This window comes from Fulmarus glacialis, unplaced genomic scaffold, assembly GCF_000690835.1.
Source record: "Fulmarus glacialis isolate BGI_N327 unplaced genomic scaffold, ASM69083v1 scaffold37739, whole genome shotgun sequence".
Taxonomy (NCBI): domain Eukaryota; kingdom Metazoa; phylum Chordata; class Aves; order Procellariiformes; family Procellariidae; genus Fulmarus; species Fulmarus glacialis.
In genome coordinates this window covers 5,419-26,968 of record NW_009233237.1, presented here as the reverse complement: position 1 = coordinate 26,968, position 21,550 = coordinate 5,419, and the positions used below count along the sequence as shown (strand labels likewise).

At 35.8% G+C, this 21,550-nt stretch overlaps 1 protein-coding gene across 1 annotated transcript; it reads right to left on the bottom strand.

The window, feature by feature from the left end:
• Positions 1-184: 184 nt before the first annotated feature.
• Positions 185-21,095, bottom strand: ARFGAP3 (ADP-ribosylation factor GTPase activating protein 3; the record flags this gene model as incomplete). Its single annotated transcript, XM_009585257.1, has 11 exons — positions 20,980-21,095; positions 19,690-19,762; positions 16,652-16,783; positions 14,491-14,574; positions 12,147-12,234; positions 11,688-11,744; positions 9,842-9,888; positions 7,578-7,723; positions 4,787-4,912; positions 4,065-4,187; positions 185-322 (listed from the first exon to the last, which is right to left on the bottom strand). Coding segments are annotated over exons 2-11 (968 nt in total), but the record flags the coding sequence as incomplete, so codon positions are not given.
• Positions 21,096-21,550: the final 455 nt, after the last annotated feature.

Here is a 21,550-nt window from a genome sequence, read left to right as displayed (position 1 = left end):
CTCTGTCCCAGCCGGAACCAGGACAAAAAGAAATTCAACCAGGAAGTCCCTTGACTGCTGATGAAAGTTATGGCCAAATTTTCCCTCTAGACTGAAAAAAATCCCACTACTATGACCAGGACTCAAATCACATCAGCAAGTTCGGGCTTGCTGTACAAAAATCAGTTAGGTTTTCTTTGTATACCTGTCTGAAAATCCTGTACTTTTGGAAACTAACATTACATCAACATCTCTACTGTTATTTTCTTTCTTCCAAAAAGAATCTGCATTGTCATCCCATTTAGAGAAAGTGCTGCTTCTCAAATCTGAAGAATCATAGTACCTAAAATAAAAGAAAAAAAACGTATTGAAAAAGTAGGAACTTTATATTGTTAAATAAATATTGCTTTAGTAAGTGTTTGCTTGCAAGTAAGTTTTCGGCACAATGGTAGTTTTGTCAGTGAATAATTTGGATTTCATAATATTGGTTAGGAGCTTTGTGCAGTTGAATCCAATGGATTTTTGGTTTTTTGCACACACATTTAATCAAATGAAATCAAATCGGCCTTTCTTTAGGCTGGATATGGTCATGAATATGCAGTGGACTGCCTGAAAGATCTTGTCCCATCAAAAACAGCAGAGCAAAGTTCTCATTACTTCGAAGTATTATTTCTTCCTCAGCGTCAGACAAAGCACTGGGAAGGACATTGTCAAGATACCTGGCTGGTTTAAGAGCTTCAGGAGCTAAGAAAACTTCAGGATGGACCCTGCAAGCAAGGCATCATGGTGATCCTACACGGTAAGGCAGCCTGCTCATAAAGGCCTGGTGCTCTTGGCACTCTAGACTAAGAAACCAGCTATGAAAAAGCCACCACAACTTTCAAGGCACTCTGAACACTCCAGAGATCCAAGAGCACCTAACCCATGGCATCCAATTGTGCTGTGGTTTCACATGGGGCAAAGTTTTCTAACTAAGGGGCTGACAGTGGCTAATCTCACAGTTCCATACGACTCAATCTATAAGCTACACAAGCAAAGAATCTGCTCCCATTTTCCGAGGCATCAACAAACATAGTTCAGAGCAGTAAGGAAAGCCCTTGTCTCTGGTTCTGTATATATTTTTTAATACAAATATTAGTGTTAAACATCTCTGACCTTTGTAACATATTATATTAAAACAATGCTAAATAACGTATTTCTTAAAAGTGAGTCTTAATTTAATAAGACAATCTTCTCTTGCATATCAAAACTGCAGGGAAAACACAAACAGAAAGAAAAAAAAGAAGAAAGCAGCATGTTTGTCAATTCCAGTGATAACTTATCTTGATCTTTTCCCCTTTGATTTCGATATGATACACATGTCTAAACTTATATGGAAAATACTTGGAAAAAAAACCTATTAAAATGCCAAAGATTAACAATTTCCTTTGTGGTTAAATAAACTTTCTTAAAGCTTAGATATGACCAGGATAGGCAGTAAGATGATCAAGACGACAGGAGGCTAGCAGAGTGGAATCATTCAATAGAACAAGCACAGGACATTAAAGTCCGCATCTGTATTTTGTGAAAACCACCTTTTAAAAAAAACGTTCTCCATGTTTGTGTTATGAATAGTCAGGACTGCAGTTGTTTTTGCAGTTTATGAGAAATATGACACCCTCAGCAGCAAAGCCTCCCACCTCTGCACATGTAATAGCAGGGACAGGTCTGGAACGAACTTCTACAAAAAGCAGGAGTCTCTCCCCTTCTCTCCTGACACACAAAGGGAAATGCATTTAGTGCTCTGAGCAAAGGAGACTCACTGCAATGCAATCTTCATCTTCACAGTATCAACCCACAGAGTGGGTGCTACACCCAGGAGATTGCTGAAGGTATTTATTCCTGCTAAATGAGGCTTTTTGCCCCCTCCACCTTTTGGATACAGGTGGAAAATCCAAAGTAAGAGTCATAGATGAAAGTTGAAAAGAAAGAAAAATCACAGAATCTACTTTTTGGGGCACATTACTATACCAATTCAATCTTTCACTGTTCTTGTGAGCTTAGGTTGTTTTCAGTGCAATATCACATGTAAAATAAATAACAGGAAAGCAGAAACTCCCAGAGTGGTACAGCACCAGAAAGTAGCTGGTATTCTAAATTTCTTCCTTCAGCTGCCTCTCTCCCTTACATCAGCTTAGAAATATGGCAAGGCACTACATGCTTTCCTACAACCAGGGTCATTTTCTTTTGGTCTGACTTCTCAGTTTCTGTATCATATGTTCCTATGGTAGCAGAGTGTAGAAGCACAGTATACAACCTGCAAGGAAGCTACTACATAGCAATGCTCTTATTCCTGCCCACCTAATGAAGAAGCCACAGCAATCTTTAAAAGTTCCATATGGATATGTAATAACAAACAAGGTGTGGGTGTGTGGGGGGGTGTGTGTGTGTGTGTGTGTGTGTGTATATATATATATGAAGCTATCCAATCTCACAATGGCCATCAAAACCATGGGACGGGGCAGGGGCTACAAGAGCTGATTTGAATAAAATTACTTATTTTCTCCATCCTTTCCTTTCAGATTTTCACAACTTTGCAAAATACTTCTTCAGTATTTGGGCGGGGCAGAGGGAGAAAGAAAAACTGCATTTAATAGAAAATAAAATTTTACACGCTTATGTTAATAAAGATTTTATTAATTGTAGCAAAAAGAAAAATTAAAATCCAAGGATTTTGAGAGGCTCCAATTATATATCTAAACCTTGAGACATTTAGCCTGCCTAATTTACTTATCAGCACACTAATATCCAGCATGATTATTTTGCTTTTGGGCATATATGAAGATGATATTAAAATTACTTTACCCCTATTTCAAAGTCACAGCTTGGAATAAAGGATAATAACCACCTTACAAACCTTACCAAGTCCAACAATCTGACTTTATCCTTTCTTCAAAGAGAATGGATTTGTATACCAACTCCAATTAGATTCTACTATTGCTATAACTAGAAGAACAAGAGCCAGGAACAGCTAGGTTACAATTTATCTTCTAATTATTGAACCAAAACACATTAAAAAGCCTCTTCCATAATTCATCCTTTGCCTCCTAGTAGGCTTATGAATAATTTGAGAGCAGTAACAGTTCTTTCTCTTTCAGAGAAGCACTGAAATGATACGTTTTATTTTACAAGACTGCTGCCAATTTACTTGGTACCGCCTTTGCATTTCTGCCACTAGTGATTACACTACAAAGTAATGGCACAAAAGCCTTTGTGTTTTTATTTGCCTGTCTACAAGTAATTAGGTACAATTTTTCATGTTTCTGTGGCACCAATCCAATAAAGGCAGTTTATAAAAGCAAGACCTGTTTCTATCTATCAGTCCAGAAACAGCTGTTTCATTGCAATTAGTGCCTGTAGGACTAATTCTTTTTCTTCTCCCTCCCCATAGCAGTATTTTATAATTTGCATTGCATTCATGCTCTGATCAAAAATGCATCAATTATTTTTTGCTTACGTTTTATGTTCAAATACGTAAGAGTCCATCAGATAAGACTGTAGACATTTGCACAATACATCCAACACACAATACCTCAAAAAGATTTCAGTTTTTGCATTTGGCATGTGTCCAGTTAAAAGACTAACGCAATTGTAGTACATCTAGTATCAGACTTCAATACTCATTTAATTTTAAATTGAAAGTTGAAGACAGTACCACAAGGGGGAAAAAAAAACCCCAAAAACCCTGAATGAACACAAGTCATTCTGACAAAAAATTCACTGAATTCGGTATACAGCAAATAAAAGCTTATATGGCAACTGTCTGTGCAACTAGAGACTAGACCCTGAACAAGACAAAACCTGTGAACACATAATTCAGACTACCTTCTCCTCAGAAAAGGTAACTCCTCCTCTTTATAAATGCATCTTCATCAAGATAAGGTCAACTATTTCATAACTGATTGAGATGTACCCTGAATATATGCTAGGTGTGTAGACATGTCCAATTGTCTTCCTTTTTCATCTTAAGTTCCAAAGATATTGTGTATATTTGAATACGTAACTTGCATGTACTTCTACCCCCACTCAAAAAGCTTATACATTACCTTGAACTAGAAGAGAAATATGAGTCTTCTACATCATCAGTGTATTTTTTCTTCGGCTTTGCAATTGCAGGTGTTTCCTGCTCTATTGTTTGCATATCTGAGGTGACTGAGTGAGAAACGCCACTGGAGACAGGAAGAAAATAAGTATGTAAAGAGATGACAAAGTTCACACCCTAAAAAAAAAAGAAATGAAAGCCCAAATCTAGTTTCTGAAGCTTGCTGATAATGCCCAAGCTATACAAAATTTAAGAAGAAAGGAGGAACTTCAAAAAAAAAAAAAAAAAAAAAAAAAAAAAGCCCTGGAAGACTCAACTGTAGTTCTCTGAAGTAGTGACAGGACTTCTGAACACACAGACCATTCCAACAGCTGGAAAACACAGCAATGTGACTTTTTCAGAGTTCTGCCTTGTAAAAGACAGACTATACTTAGGTTGGTACTGTTCACTGAAAACATCTTGGCTACCTTCCTCACAGTCAGCTAATGGAGGCAAAGATCCTACAGACATCCTTCAATTTAGGTTAACACCTCTCTGGCAGGTTAGAACTTAAACCTATCAGAAGCAATCCTGCCCCTTCCCCCTGACAGATACTAGATTCTCTGATGATATTGTTTAAGTTTCCATAACACACTTTAGTATATTTTTTCATTTCCTAAGTAAAATGAAGGATAACTGCATAAAGCCACAGAGTATTTTAAATACAGTTTATAGAACTTCACATACCTTCTGTTGCTGCCAAACCCCATGCCAAGTCTCTCCAATTCATTTTTCTTCTTACCAGATAGATTTAACTTTTCTTCTTTTGTTTTAATATCAAGATCTCTGTAGGCCAACCGTAAAGATGATACGCTAGAACAAAACATACAGTTAACATACAGCTGAAAAATGCTACGCTGAATGCCCAACCCAATACTACTGGTAGAAAATTAACAATATATATTGTACCACTGTATTTTGTATGTTCTGTGTTTACTGAAAATATTATTAATTGGATTAAATTCCAACTATAAGGATGGGAGAAAGCCAGTAGAGAAGACTGTCTAAACGGTACCCCAGTCTGTGTACGAGCAGGTAGTCTTTTTCAAAACAAATGTGAAACATGCTACTGCTGAAGTTCAGGACATAGTTTTGCATCACCATTAAGTCAACCTGGAAAAGTCTTTTTTCCACAGTCCTTATTCTATGTGATACCAAATAATTGTCAAAATTATCCAACTCTGACATATTACAGTACTGTGGTACTAGTAATGTTTTCCTCTAACGCGCAGCTTGGCGCTACTACATCTCCCTCCTTTCAGCCCCTTCATGCTCCTAGTGGTTTTAACACTTGCTATGCATGCACTCTTGAGACAAGTGCTAGAGGTAGACCACACTTCTTTATTAATGCTGCTTTTCCCTGTGCCCAAAAAGGTGTCTCAGAAGAGGGGAGGAGAGAGTCTTTGTACTCCCAGAATGGAATATATTCTGTATTATGAAACTTTGAAGCATCCAAAACTTATCATTTACTGCACAGCTGGCAACACGATTTGTCATCTGAAACATCCTCACAGTTCATGAGGATGTCTTTCTGAGATGTAAGCTGTCTTTCTGAGATGCCATGAACCGTCCTGTACCTCAAAACAATCTTAACTCTTTTCCACTAATACCAGTGCAGCAGAGACAGATGTTTTTAATCTTGGTTACAGAATTGTAGAAACACTGCTTAAATTTAATTTTTTAGGTTAAAAGGGATACAAATAGTAATTTTAATGAGCAATGCAGCAATATTTTAATTCATAAGTTGCGACTGGCATAAAGTACAAATGAACACTATCAGAAGAAAGGTAAATGAGATTTAGGATGCTGCTAGTAGACGTCCTGCTGCAAGTAGAAAGGAAGTACTTAAGCCTGAAAACCCTTGTAACTTTCCCTCCGTTTTGTATAGAAGCAAGAATGAAAAGAAAACAAGTTTTTGACCAAGGAGTACTTTCTTCCAGTGTGTCTCCTAACTATCTGATTACTGAAACAGGCTCTTCCCGGCTTGATTTTTTCTGGTCCCATGCATACTGACTTAACTTTAACGAAGAGTACAAGATGCCCTACTAAAGTTCATACCCTGCTGGTTAGTGCATCTCCTGCAAGACAGTAGCTGTGTGGCTGAGCCTGTTAGAATGAAAAGGGCGCAGCATCCGGCCTCCTTCCTTCACAGACAAGGGATGTAGGCACCAGCCTGCTATAAGGAACGGGACAGCACTCCTCCACTGACGAGGCATTTCAAAAAGGAGGAGAGCCATCTCAATCTTGCGATCATTAGGTATCCTTTGCCTGGGGCTTTCTGAGGACTTGGAGCCAGAACTAAAAAAATCACTACCTTTTATGTTCAGGTGCTTATAATAATAGAAGTCAGATACAAACCGGGATGCATCTGTGGAATGACTTTTGAAACCAATAAAATCAGAAAAATATATCTTCAAAGCAGAGAGATGTTCAGGGAGGTTTTAAATCAATTCTTACAGTTAAGACCAACTGTTACACAGAAAATTGAAAATGTTCTCTAAAATTCAACTTGAAACTGCTACTGATAAAAACTACCCAGCATTTTAAGTAGAAAGATTAGCAGCCCATCTTACGAAATCTGTTTTATGAACATCAAAAATTTTATTTGCTGTTGATTAAAACAAATAGGGATACTGATAATTTTTTTTAAAGTAACTCCAGTTATCTATTCTCTTGCCAGTGCACAGCAGAAAATAAAGAAACTGTGTACCAATTATAAAATCACATTTTAAGTTTTCAGTCTCAGGACTCTTTCTCCTAGTACTACAAAACCATCGCTTCCATTCCTGCCACGTAACAAAGCCACATTGAATTAATTTACTAAAGCTCATTACTCAAGCTTTTAAAATTAAAATTGCCACACAAATTAGTGAAAATGAAGGCACTTCCAGTATAAAACAGCTGAAACTTAGGAAGGCACTTCTAGCCATACTTAAACTACCCCCTGCCTTCAGCATAGAAACTCTTACCCAGTAAGTACAAATAAAGCTGAATATTTGTATGTTCCCTATGCTCTTAGAAAGACTGTTTTAAATAGTATTCAGTTCATTACACCAAAACAAAATAAACTAGGTAACTATCATGGGGTAAAGAAAGTTCAAGAGGCAAGACTCTTCTGTGGTAATACTTAAAATGTAACATAGTTTAGATTTATTTAACATTTTATTCATGTATCAGTATCAGTAGACGTCTCCTTATTTTCTGTGTAAGAATAACACTAAGGTTATTTTTAAAGGTAGCATTGGGCTATTTCTACAGTAAATCATCAACTGTAGAAACATATACTTAATGGCAAAAAAAATGTCAATGGGGGAATTATTTGGCCCACCTCATCCACATTTGGGATTTTTTTTAAAGCAAGAACTGAAGTTTTATTTGCATGAGCTAATCTCTGGCAGTATTTAAAATGTTGACAATTACTTCATTAACATGAAATTAGGTTTCATGTTTTACCATTGTATATATAATTCATACTTACAGTGGCTCTTCCTTCTCAGTTTTCTTACTGCTATGAATATCCTCTTGTTCCTTCATTTTATCTACAGCTTGTGCTTGTTTTTCAATCTCATTAAAGCTTTGGCTGCTCACTTTTTGTGCCCCCAAACCACCTTTTTTGGCACCAAGCTTGATTTATTGAAAAACAAAAAACAAAAGCACCAACATTATAACTGAGACAATCACCTCAACTGACTTAACAGTCAACTTCGAAAGCAACAGCAAACACTATACTCTGGGAGCATATGCAAACAGCAATGAAAATTTGGAGCACAGAAAATATTTTTTCATGTTTTGACCCTCCACATGCTTCCTCTAACTCTTACAAATTTAGTTAGTTCTGCAGTCAACCATCACAGGGTAATGAAACTATTATAGTTTTAATTGTTTAGAGGTTGGCATGTTCAAATAACTTTAGTTTCTTAATAATGATTTTGTTGCATGGTAATACAATAAAATTTGTTGCAATGGAATCATTTGGTGCTCATTCACTTAATTCACAATTTACATTTAGAAGTGGCAAGGATTCTTCAATTTGTTCTCACTGGCCAGTGCTAGTGTGTTATCTTTGCTCATATGTTTAATAAACATGTACATAGGTATTTACTGATTTATGGTAGGAGAGCAATATACAAGTTTTGTATATACGTGTATGCATGATTAGCCTTTGCATGTGACAAAGTATTGTAAACTTTTTTTAGATAAGCACGTCAGCTGAGAGGTTCTAGTTTTGCACTCATTCTTTTAAAATAATTCTATTTCTAGTTCATATTACTTCAATACAGGGATACATATTCTTTCATTCTGATTATCAAAGATTTTAAAAAACACTTATTACTACAAATATGAATAGATACAATGATGCTGATTCAGACAGTGGCGCAGCACTCAAACTGCTGTTCTTAGTCTCCCGTGCGTTTAATTCCTCATCTGCAACACTGCAGCAATATTAATTTTCACAATACATTTATCTTAACTTTTTAATGCCTTAAAGTCTTCATGTAAAAGCTCTGGCCTATGTACATACAGTTTTAGGCTCTGACACTACAGTTCACAAACTGTACATGCACCTGTGAACCCAGTTATGTTCTTCTTACTGTAAGAGAACATACCTGCATAAACTATTTAGAATAAGAAACTCCTCTTGCGTATTAGGGCCCTCTAGTGGGAGCAAGAAATAATAGGTTTCGATCTAAATGACTCTTCTGCTCCAATAAATCTTCAAAATCTTTTGCCATACAACAGTCCAGACTTAAAAGAAGTGACTCCCTGTAACATATTGTCACCATAATAGCCTAATATTAGGGCTATTTTCTTGGGACTCGGGAGCCAAACATTCAAAACCCAGCTTTTCCTAGCTACCTTGAGTTAACTGGAGTTGTCTTACTCAGTTTTCAGGTTCCTTGAACCATCACTCTGAGATACTCAACTCTCCTCATGCCTTCTTTACAGAGACCAGATGCCTAAGTGTTAAGACCCCATGCAGAAACAAGTCTGTAAACTATCTTGAATTGAATGCAGCTGCAAGTTATCTATAAATACAACCAAATACCATACTGCTGTGTGGCATGACATGAGGACGGCTCCAGAAATATGTATCTGAATGTCTCAAACTCACCTTATATTGACGGATTATGTCACACATGCATATTTAGCCACCCAAAGGTGCTTTTGGAACTCCCTGTGTTTTCAGAATTTGCTTAACTGAGGTGAAAGCCTGAAGAAGCCCTGCAACCCACTATCAGCAAGTGAGAAGAAAGGTTACAGGGCATCAGTGGAGTTGCAGGGACAATGGTTGTGAAAAGAACTGAAGAGAAGCGGGATACAGATCTTGACATCAATATATGCTTTGACATTTTTATTTTACTCATTTTTGAAAAGATATCACCTGCTGTTCAGGTCCAGAAGCACAAAGAAAATGACACTTAGATATACATGTGGAAGTCTAAACAGTTCAGTGAGCTACATACATCTGAGGTCAGAAAACAACCCACGGATCTGAAGCGCTCTACCACATAACTACAGTAACCTGTTAGACAAATCCATCTTGACAATAATCTATTTTCAAACAGACCATTGGCTGTTTTGATATAGAAACAATTTTCAATTCCATTTCAGTTTCATAAATCATTACTGATACAAGTACTGTTTAGTGCTAACTTACATGATACATCTCCATATTGCAATCTACATATTTCCAGAGATCTATAATACAGATAAAAATATGTACTATTTATATACACTTACCCCCTTCTTAGCTTGATTTGGCTTCTTTTTTATGAAGGTAGTGTTCTCTGCAAGGATTAAATGTACATTACTTGACATACAATTTTATTAATTCCAGAACTGCAGAAGATAATTTCCACAATATCAGTCTCAAAACAGTTTTTGGAATTTATTTTAATGCCTTGAAGTGTTACAGTTTCTACACTAAGAGACTGAGATACTAAACTGAGTTACAGGCAACGGAGCTGTGACTATCTCCAAGAAAATGTGGGAAACTGCCTCTGATTGAGGATATGGCCTCTCTTGCAAATCATAATAGGAGTAAAATTACAGCTCAGTTTTCAGTTGTAGGTACCTGCTAGTAAACAGAACAAGAATGCGAGACTTGCTATTCTGAATCAGACTAGAGGTCCACCTGATCCCATACTATTTCCAAGATTAATTGTTTCCTGAACAGAAAGATATTGGCTATGTTTAAAACCACCAATGATACAGATAAAACATACCTGTATCATCGTAAACAAAATCACAAACATTATCAGAGGTGACAACATACTCTATCACTAGATTGAACAGCTTTGTTCAACTGCCTAAGTACAGTATTGGAAGTTTGAAAGTTACAGCCTTAATGCTTTGTATTAAATCTCAAAACATACAAAAGAAAGGAACCTACATTCTGCTCTGCATGAAGTCTGACACAACTCCTAATCTTGATATTTTTTATGAGACCCTAATAGGACTTACTACATTCTGTAAGGCGCTGTATTGTGCCTTCTTGACAGCTACCCTGAGCCAGGGTAAATCTCCCACAATCACAAGTTTTCAATCAACAACTCATACTGAATGCTTGTATATACAGAAAAACTGGTTTGAGCTGAAATTTAGTTGGAAACAGGCATACACAGAACAGAGATTCTTCACGTAAGATAGAACTTGTGATGTCCAAAACAAACAAGAAAAGCACTTGTTTTATGAGAACATGTGTTAAAGATACAAATGACAAAACCAGGAAGTGTATGCGGTTAACTATTTTTTCTAGTCTCCAGCTCCTAAAAACAAACAAACAAACAAACAAACAACTCAAAAAAACCAACCCAAAACCAAAGTGAATATAAAACCAGTGATGAAGACCTTACCTTCTTAAAGCACTGAGTTAGACCCAGCCACAACTTCTTTACTACCCCTGTGCTGCTGAAAATCAATGCTCTTTATTCTCAGAAACCTGCTCCTGCAGGATGATCCTCAAAATGATAAATCACTGATGTATTCTATTCTATCTTCCTCAACTTCTTTGTACTTACTTATAATGCGATACACTCTTCAGTGTTAAGCAAATTAAGACTCTGGACATTAAAGATACTGTATTACAAGTACAAGATTTTTCCAGTTTAAATTTTTACGTTCAGTTTTCTGAAGAGGGAGCAAAAACTATGTCTAGATAGAAAGACTGACCTATCTAGATTAGTACAAGATGTGTTTGCTTAACATTAATGACAGCACAATGCTCTATTCCACCTATATGCTTTAAATGCAGAACTTAAAGCAGTCTAATAGGAGGTGTAAAATATTAATAGTCACCTTTATTAGGTGTTACCTGTGCTACAGGTGATACCTGTAGCATTTAAACTCATCAGGTTGGCTAAGATAAGATAGATAAAACCAGAACAACACTGACTTAAATGACTTTCTTAGGAGTACACTGTTTAAGAGAAGAAGTTATAACACAAATTCAGATGTTTCAACTAACTCATGCATGCTGATACTAAAGTAAGAATTCCACATCTCTTTCCAGTCATACATTCTCTGTACAAACGAATATTTAAGTACACTATACTGGCTACTATCTTCTTCTGCTTACACTCATTACCTAATGCAGCTTTTGGTGATGTACTAAGGCAATCAACACTCGGTCCATGTTCTGGTTCTAAAACATAATGAATAACAAGGGTAAGAATATCAGAAGGCTCTTCAGAATGCTTAAAATACCAAAACACAACTCACGGTACTCAGGGTACTGTTTGATACACATAGCGTAATGTGTTATTTCTGTGACAGCTTTACCAGTTACTAAAAGAGCAGCAGGCACCCAAAGATTCATCTGAAGTCTTTTGAATTTAATTTTAATTTGGATTTCTATTAAACATTACTAAAAGAACATGCAGTCTCACATATTCTAGCATAACCCTTCTAAAAAGTCCTTCCTTTCCAAAATTCTTGTGTTATTAGCATGGTTATGTTATTTAACTATTAAAGTAGGGTAAAAAGAGTCTAAACAAAGAGACTACCAGAAAAATGCAGCTTATTGTTAACAAAGAATCAGTCGTACCTTCATAGCATTCTGGAATATTTTCTGAAGTTTTCTGCTGTAGAGAAACTGGCTCTGGCTCTGATAACACCCACTCCGTATTCCTTGCCTTGAAAAAAATGACAAAATCAAAAGTGCACACAAAATGGAACACAGCAAATAAATATGAGCACTGAGCTCAAAGACTGCCTAAGCACCACTGATTAGTTAATAGTGGATTCTTATGATTACAGCTTCTAGGTTTAAAACCTGTTCTCAGAAGGGCAGTTATTTAAGTTACAAGAAATGCCTACCTTTATTAAAAACAAGCTGGTTTCAAACCACTCCTGAGCACCTGTATTTCCCTCTCAGGAATTTCAATATGTTTACCATCCAAAAAACCAATATGTGTTTTACTTGTGCTTTAGATTTATTTATTGTATGCTGGCTATTAATCTTCTTTACTCATAACAGTAATACAGTGCAGGAAATCTGGATCATTTATTTATATATAATCACCAAACCTTCTCCCCACACTACGCTCTTACACTTCCAATTTTCTAACATTTAATTTTTGATCGTGAGCAGTCCTCCCAAGTCTTCCTGATGAGTCCTCCCACTTCCCTCAGACACATTCTCCTCAGGCAGGCTTGTGACCTAGTCACAACAATATCTGCTTAATACTATCTTTTCCATCAATGCTGTGCCACTGCCAGCTCATGCTTACTCTTCCCTAAAACCTCAATCTCAAAACTTCCTGACATCTCTTTCTCAAAACACCCATTCCCAAATAATCTCTTGTCCTGAGGTACACAGACTGCTTGTCTCTAACCTCCTGCCCTTTGCAGCTACTGGAAAAGTTTGCTGTGAAAATTTACTTTACCCTACTCATATATTCTCTTAAGAGGATTTGTATCGAGTTCCTACTTCTTGTCCTCAACCTCAAAAATATTTACAACACTTTTCTGCTTAAACTCCTTTTTCTTCAGCTTGCCTCAGTTCATGCTTTTCCCACTCATCTGCAAGCATTCTCCCAGGTTGCCTTTTGCAAACAGAAATACTCCATTTATTTTTCTACTACCAGGACAGATGATCTTCTGGTGAAGACACTAGACTAGAATTCACAATAACTGGGGTTTTTTTGTCTTTGCAATGGGCATTTATGAGTAATACAGCAATCTTCCCAGTCTGTAAAATGTAAATATTCTTTCACTGTTTCAAAGATGCTGAAATTTATTTTTATAAGACATTCAAATATTTGCTGCAGTATAAGCTCCTAAAATAAAACAAATAAATAGCAAAAAGGCTGAATTTCCCTTTAAAATGCACCATTTTTGAAACCTCACAAATACAATAAAAAAGTTACGTTTTGAAATGTCACAACCAAAGTAAAAAAAAATTATTCTTCCTTTAAATTACAGCTTTTTTCATCCTTAAGCATCCCATATACACTAGAAAGTCACTAAAAAGTCATGTCATTTTTACTGTGTTCTTTACCCAGGTGCAGATATGAGCAACTTGCATAGGTTTTTATTACTGCTAATGCACATGTACAACCACAACGTCATGACAGGGGAATTAACATGCATATAAACTGGTGAAGAGTTTTCACAACAAGGGCTATTCTGATATACCCAAGCTTTTTGAATTCTTCTCTATTGCAAAATATGCCACATGATCATACTTGTGTTTTAGGTGTTCACAGATTGCAACTGTACTAGAAAGCAATTATACTAGAACGCTTAATATTGTTGCAATATTTAGGAATGCTAGGTGTAGTAATAACTTAATTGCTCTAAGTTTAAGATCACAATTGCTGAAGTTGTTTTCACTGGTATTTTTCAAATACCAGACTCAAGAGAGTCTCTGAAACATTAATCTGTGCAATAAACACAGCACCTATCACCTTAAGGAGATAGGATTAAATAAACAAAAACCAGCAGTAGCAATAGCCTTCAGAAAGTTACTTCAACTTTTTCAAAGAGGATGTAAGTATTTTGGAGGAAGAAAAAAAGCTTCTGCTTAGCAAATGCTTTAAGAACTATTAAACCTTACTGATTAAAAAACAAAGTTATCACATAGTATATTTAAATCAGGGCACTCCCAAGCAAGGAATCATGAGTCCAAGTGGAATTGTATGCCTACAAAAAAACCCTAGTTTCATTCCACATTTAGCTACTATTTGGGTCATTCTAAGCTCCACATTAAAAAGTGGTTCACATCCAGGAAGAATTTTGAGACCCACAGAAGGAAAAGCAGATAAATGTTAAGTCACTGACCTACCCTTTCTTTAGAAGGTTTTCTTTCAGAGTTTATTCATCATAGAGCACACAGTTAACCTAAGCATTTAGAAAGCTAACAAGAATTAAATACAGGTAATCTATACCTTGGGAGAAACATGGGATGCAAAAAAGTCTTCCTCTTTGTTTTGAGGTGACACAGGTGGCATTCCACATCCATCTGTCCACAGCTAGAATTAAAAGAGAGAGAGAGAATTTTACAGGACAATTGCATGAATATGTTTTTTTCAAATCCACTAATCTTAAAACTACTCTTTTTTTCTTTTCAAGTTAAAAATTTACTGATTTTTTTTTTTCCTGGTACAAAATTTTTCCTTATAAATTTATTCGAGCTTCAATATATGACACTCCTTTTTTTTTTTTAATTTATTTCATACATCCTTGATGTGTTCCTTCACATTACCCATTTTCTTCTTAACAAAATGCTCAGTAAAAGCTCTGCCGTAGCCATACTGTCAATATTTAGCATCACTAGAGCTGTATAATAAGTAAGTTTTTTCATATTCTCACATAAGCTATTTTCTCTCTAATACTCTTATTTTGCCCAAAGCAAAAAAACCTGAAAACATAACACTAGCAATCATTGGAAACAGTTTTCGGAATTGTATCAGTGCGGTCTGGTACTCTGACAAATTTTCCCAGCTACTCTCAGAATTCCAAAACCTCTGCTACAGTTAAAGCAGAGTTTTTCAAGATGCTAACATTTTTGAGCTATGCCTGGTCTCAGGGCGGGCCGGAGGGCCCACAGTGCCACAGGTCATTCTTAGCATCGTGCAGGACAGGACTATAACCTGTGATCTGCGCTCCAAAGTTACTCATAGGCAAATCATTTCTTCTCATTCTTCCTACTACGTGCAAAAGATACGTGACCAAAAATAACGAGCTCTGTCAAAAAGGTTACTGAATGTGCAACAAGCTTCCCTCATCATTCAACAATCAGCTGAATCAGTAAGTTAGAGAAGAAATTTTTTAAAATGTGACAGAGGAGGGGATGGTTGGTACTAAATCTAGTTATCTGAATAATTTACTTCAGCAATTTAGATAGCACATAATCACTTACGCTTGCAGTACATAATTAAAAAATATATTTACTAAAATTTTTAAATAAGAAATACATAATTAATATCAAACAACTGGATGGAATCTGTAATTGAAACAAGATAAACACACTTCTTCAAAGTGTCATTTGGAGAACTTACCATCAACTTAAATGCACATGGCATATTATATTTACTTGAACATGTTTTACATCTAAAGCTGTTTAGTAAGTCAAAAGAAATATTCTCTGAAGTTAGTGATGTGAACTATATTGTCTATGACATTTATAATATAGAATTATTATAATCCATTAAATTTCATGCTATTTGATGCATAGATCAGGAAAAAACCCAAGCTTTCTTCTTTTCTTTTAATTCTCACTCATCTGACCGACTTCAAATGAGTCAGTCACAGACTTTAACACGCTGAATTAAACTATCAAAACATGCTTTCTGTGTAGGCAGAAAAGAACTGTTGTCAAACTTATTTAACACCTCAGAAAACTAATTCTGCATACTTTGCTAATAACTTCTTCCTCTCAGCAACCTAACTTAAGATTTTCATAGCATACATGAGCTGTTTCACCGTTTTTTAATGGACAACAGCAAGTTCAGGACATATATAACTTGCTAATTTTTCAAACATTACTTTTGTAGGAAAAAAGCAAAACACACATGTACCTGTTCAAATCAAATCCCACTTAAATCATAAATATTTTGTAGTTAATTCTATTAGCACTTTTACATTTTTACATGCTGTACTTCTCAACAGTAATTCAGTTCCAGAAAAGCAAAAATAAAACCACTATATAGTTCATGGAGAACTGCTGACTTTTTTTTATGCAATACCACTAATATAATTTTGGAACACACCTGCAAAACAAAGCAGTTTCCATTCTGAAGAATACCTGAAGTTTCTGCCTGGAACTCCTGTAAGTTACTGCAAATGTTACAATTAATGTTTTGAGTAACCCAGAAGTGATCCTGAAATATCAGGTTGAGCTCTATCCCAATGTTCTTCTTCCAAACAAAAAAAAGGTAAGCTGCAAATAGTTTACACCCCAGCTTGCCTATTCACTGCAATGCGTATCAGTACCTCCCAAAGACAGGTAATCTTTTGCATTACTAATTAGAAACTTAAAATGACTGTAGAGGAAAAGAAGAGAAAGTTTTTCAGAAATCTAAACGACAAAGGACACACACTACTCACATCAGTACCATGCTTTCTTGTTGCTTGCGTTGCAAGAGATTTAATCTTTTCCTTGTAAAGCTGAGCACCACGACTGTTATACTTTGCATTGGTATCGTTTGTTGTGCATCCATGTTGATGGAAAAAAGCAGACTATGAAGCAGAAAACAGAAAATGCTATGAGAAACAGGTTTAATATCTTACGGCATTTAACATAAAAATATATTGCAATGCAACAAAATATTCTGCTCCCCTATCTAAATTTAATCTTTTAAATTATTAAGTCTATGCAGACCTCCAAAATAAAAAGAAAACGCCATTCTGGCAATCTCTCTAATATAAATAAAACAACAGAAAAACCAAATACATTAGTGGGACATTTTAAAAGCATATACAAGTACAAGCTTCCCATCATATACAAAGAATCCTAGTTCTGAAACTAACTGTAGAAAGGAAGAGGTAATTGATTGCCAATACCTGTGCTTCAAAGGACATTCCTGATAGTCTAAAAGGCATTGGTTGGCTTCATCTCTAGCAATCTAGAGAGAACAATGTATGTTCAATAGCATCAAAATGACTGTATAAAAATGGTCTTCCTTCAAAAGAAAAGTACATGTATGCACGTGTATATGTATGTACCTATATCCTTGTGTATTTATATAAAAGTATCAATGAAAAATTTTGTTCATATTTAGGATCTTAAACGAAAAGCAAATTTTTCAGAGTTCCACAATGGGGAGAAAAACAGAAAAAAAGGAAAAAAAAAGTTGTTTGAAAAATGAAGATGTGGAAAGGCTGGGCATTTTTTCAGTACCTAGAATTAACTAGCAAATCATGTCATACTTCTTGCACAGAGGAACACGTCAGACTATTACAGTAAAACATAATAAACAAGTTTCTGATAGGATCAGCAAATCTAGATAGCCTAAGGTTATGACCTCCTATGTTGCAATTGCAAAGCATAAATCTAGTATACAAGTACCAGACTTCATATAAAAATTAAGCAACAACCATGCAAGAGGGAGATAATGCCAGTCAACTTCTGTGATTACAACAGAAACAGCTGTAAACATCACAGATGCCAAAATTATTGTGTATTTTTGCATTTAAATATATATACCTATCAACTTGATATTCAGAGGGGTTTTTTTTTAAACCCTAATTCCAATCATCATAGAGATTTATTCTGAAATCCAAATGAACTAAGAACGCTTCAGGTTTTCTAGCGATCTGATACATAGCTACGAAGCTCAAGACTGCTTTTATCTAAGATTCAGCATCACCAGGCCATTATAGAATACAAACGATTAATGTTAATCTGATAGTGCTTCTAAACAGTAGTTAGTAAAAACAATTTGGCATGTAATTGAAACAAAAAGGGAATTTTTTTTTTAACGCAATTAGAGGAAAAATGTTAATTTTATTATTTAAATGTCCAGATAGTTTACTAAATTTGTCTTTGAAGTTTCAGGTATTAATCTTCCTAGGTAATCCAAAACTATTGTGAATTTGAGATATTTGAGGGGTGGGTGTGGCTATATTAGACCTCTTGGTACAATATATGATAGGAAACAGTGACAACCAAGCAGACAGACAAAAAGTCATAAAATTAAACGGTAAAGGTTTATCATTAAACTTCTGGTAATATGCTTTCTGAGATCAACCGAAGTACTTTTCAAACTTTGCTATCTCTTCCTTCTGACTGCCTTAAAACGTTTTGCTAAAAATGAAAATATTTTTCATGCAAAGTCTCCCTCTTCTGATTAGCCAATACTGTGATTTTCATGTACTAAGTGGGATAACAGAAACTTGATGAGTAAATTCATTTAACAGCAGTATTAATATAGAAAGGTGTAACTTAGAAAGGATAGGCAGAAGAAAAAGAGGGAGAAGACATCACTTTATTTCTCAAGAAGGCATGCAACTGCTCAGATCTGTAAGCCAGAGATAGTGACCTAATTCAAAGAAAAAGGTTTGACTGGAAAATGCAGAAGTGGAAGATAAATAATAACGATCCTGAATTCATCACTCTTTGTATGGAAATAGAAAGAAAAAAAAAATAGAAAAAACAGCAGAATATGAAAGTGTTAGACTGAAGGAAAGCAGATTCAGCAAGCTCAAAATTGTTAAGAAAAAGCAAGTTGCTATTGTTATGGAAAGCAAGTTTGGGTGAAGTTTCTTAAAGAAACAACATTAAGGACAAAGCACAAATTAAGAAAGATAAGGGGTAAGAATTCATGGAATCAGAAGAAAAGTAGAAATTGCTTAGGGAAGTTGCATGATTCCTCACTGGGTGGGTCAACTTAGGGAAGCAATCTCAGTTATTGGTGGTCAATCTTTGAAAAAACGTGGGAAAACAGGCAAGATTCCAAAAGATCTTTCAAAGGAAAACATCCTCTTTTAAAAAGGAGATTCAGAACAATACAGCAGTCAACATAACTTCAACTCACAAAAATACTGTGTAACAAACTTATTTTTAAGTACATAAAAAATCAAGTTGAAAGTAACAGCCAATATGAATTGGCCAAAACCAAAACACTGCTATTTCCTCTCTGACAGTGTAGTATGTCTTATCCTGACTTCAGTTGTACCTCAGGTATAAGTCAGATCTTGACTTTAGTGTGAGTTTTGACAGTGACATGATTTTTGGCATGATATTTTCATAAACCATTTAAGGATATATGGCCACAGGAAAATGCCTGTAAGCTAGGTTTACAAGCTGTTGGAAAGACATCGTTCAGCAGCAGTCAATGTTTCACTGTTAAATTAGACAGGTATGGACAAAGAATCTGATCTGGCCTTTTCAATCATTTTTATTAATGACTTCTAAGAAAAAATAAAACATTTGCAGATTATACCAAGACGGAAAAGTTGCAAGAAGTATGGAGGACGAAATCAGCATTCAAAGGAATTCTTACAAACAAGAGGGGAAAAAAAAAAAAAAAGATAAATGAATTGGAAAAATAAAAATATCCCAAAATATGAGCCAATAAGGACAGACAATAGCTTCCAAACCTAATAAGCTTTAATGTGCAAAGCAAATACTCAGGAGTACATACAGCATTTGCATTTCCTCCAACTTGCATGCATCTCAGCTGAAACCAAGACCAATTGGAATCCAGTTCTGTAGATCTAAACAGAAGGAAACGTTTTTAATGTTATCTCCAAAGCTATTTAAAATCTCCCTACCTTTTTTTTTTGTAAAGTGTTTCTTTCCCCCCCTTTTTTTTTCTAAAGTGAAAAACATTCATCTATAGAAAAAAAAAATCTGCAACAATACATAATGTGCAAAACAAATTAATAAAGTCATGTAGAACTGCCACAGTTTTTCAAACTGTAAAAGTTTGAAAAAAAATGCACCCTCTGGCTGACAGGTTTCCCTTTTAAAAAGCACCAATAGGATACATTTTCAGGAATCACATTTGAACTCTGTCAACAGCAGGTGACAATCACATGTAATGGGCAAAGTGAAAATTTGAATGTCATATCACAACAAAAATTTGGGGCCCAGTGAGTATGAGGAGAATTAATACTGTGATCATTAGGAATGGATTCCTGAGAGGCCTCTTGTAACACTTTTGTATACAGCAAAAAGGCAGCAGAGGAAGAATATGGATTTTAGTTGATAGAAAACGGCTGCTTTTATCTGCAATCTATTCCCGAATGCATTGTTCTCACTCGCTTCAAGCAGAACCTTCCATTTCAAATATGTAATTATTTATGAAGCCAAAAAGGCCCACAGGCCGTCAGTTAGGATACTCACCTGAAATGTGACAAGCTCAGGGTGTTGATTTACTGCACCAACTGACTGAGCTAAACCGTTGCCAAAGAGGCAGTACCCCAGTATTAGCACTACCCCAGTACTAGCACTCAGGTGACACCGTAACGAACTACTTCACGAAGCAAAGCTGGCAAAATGCTATTTAGCTCTCTGAAGCAGCTTGCTAGGGGGTCAGACTACCTTTATGGGCAATACACTGTGACACTGTTGAAGATGATAAACTAGTATTTGCCTCAGTCTTGATTTGGAGGAATGATAAAACAGTACAACATGCTTACTCCATTCTTCATTTTCATCATCTTCAATATAGAATCTGCCAACAAATGTGCACTACTAACACAAGCAGCAGGTAATAGGAATGGGTGCATGGTACAAATTCTACTGAAACCTACCTATTTACCGAATTCCCAAGCAGCTATCAGATACAACAAAGCCAATAAAAACATTAAAAAGGTCTGAATCAGTAGTTGAGAGAAGAATGGTTTTCCTCTCTGAGCAGGTGTCTGAATAAACAAACAAATACATTAAAAGATGCAATTTTTACTATAAAAATATACAAACTGCTTACCGAATGAAACTCAAATGAACACCAAGTGATCGATGGGTCCCTGAACAATCAATACATAGAAAAACTCCATATGTTATGCTTGCCCAGCTAGGGTTCTTCGCTCCGCAGTCAAAACATACCTTAAAGAAAATAAAGATCAGTAACCGGACTTGAGCATAACCACGTCTTACAGTTGTATTATAGGTCATGCTAAAGCCCTTGCAGTGATCAAACCTAATTAACTCATCCTTACAGCATCTGTTGACATGACAACTTCATACTATCCTAATTTCATAAAGGTAAAGAGGAGTTATGCAATCTGCCCACGCTTGTGTGTCTTTGCTTTAACTAGACAGGACTACATGCCTTCCCAGTTTCTGACTATAACCAGCGTACACACGGACCACAGGTTGAGAAACCGTGGGTCAGAGAACCCACATCAGTGTAGTTCAAACACACACTTAACACAGTACTTCCAGCACTACTGAAATACGAAAGCGTTTAAGAAATATTTTCCCAAGGGCAGGCTCTCTTCGTGACGTACCACTGAGTCTACTCTTTCCTCAGAACGTACTTGCGACTGCAGTTATCA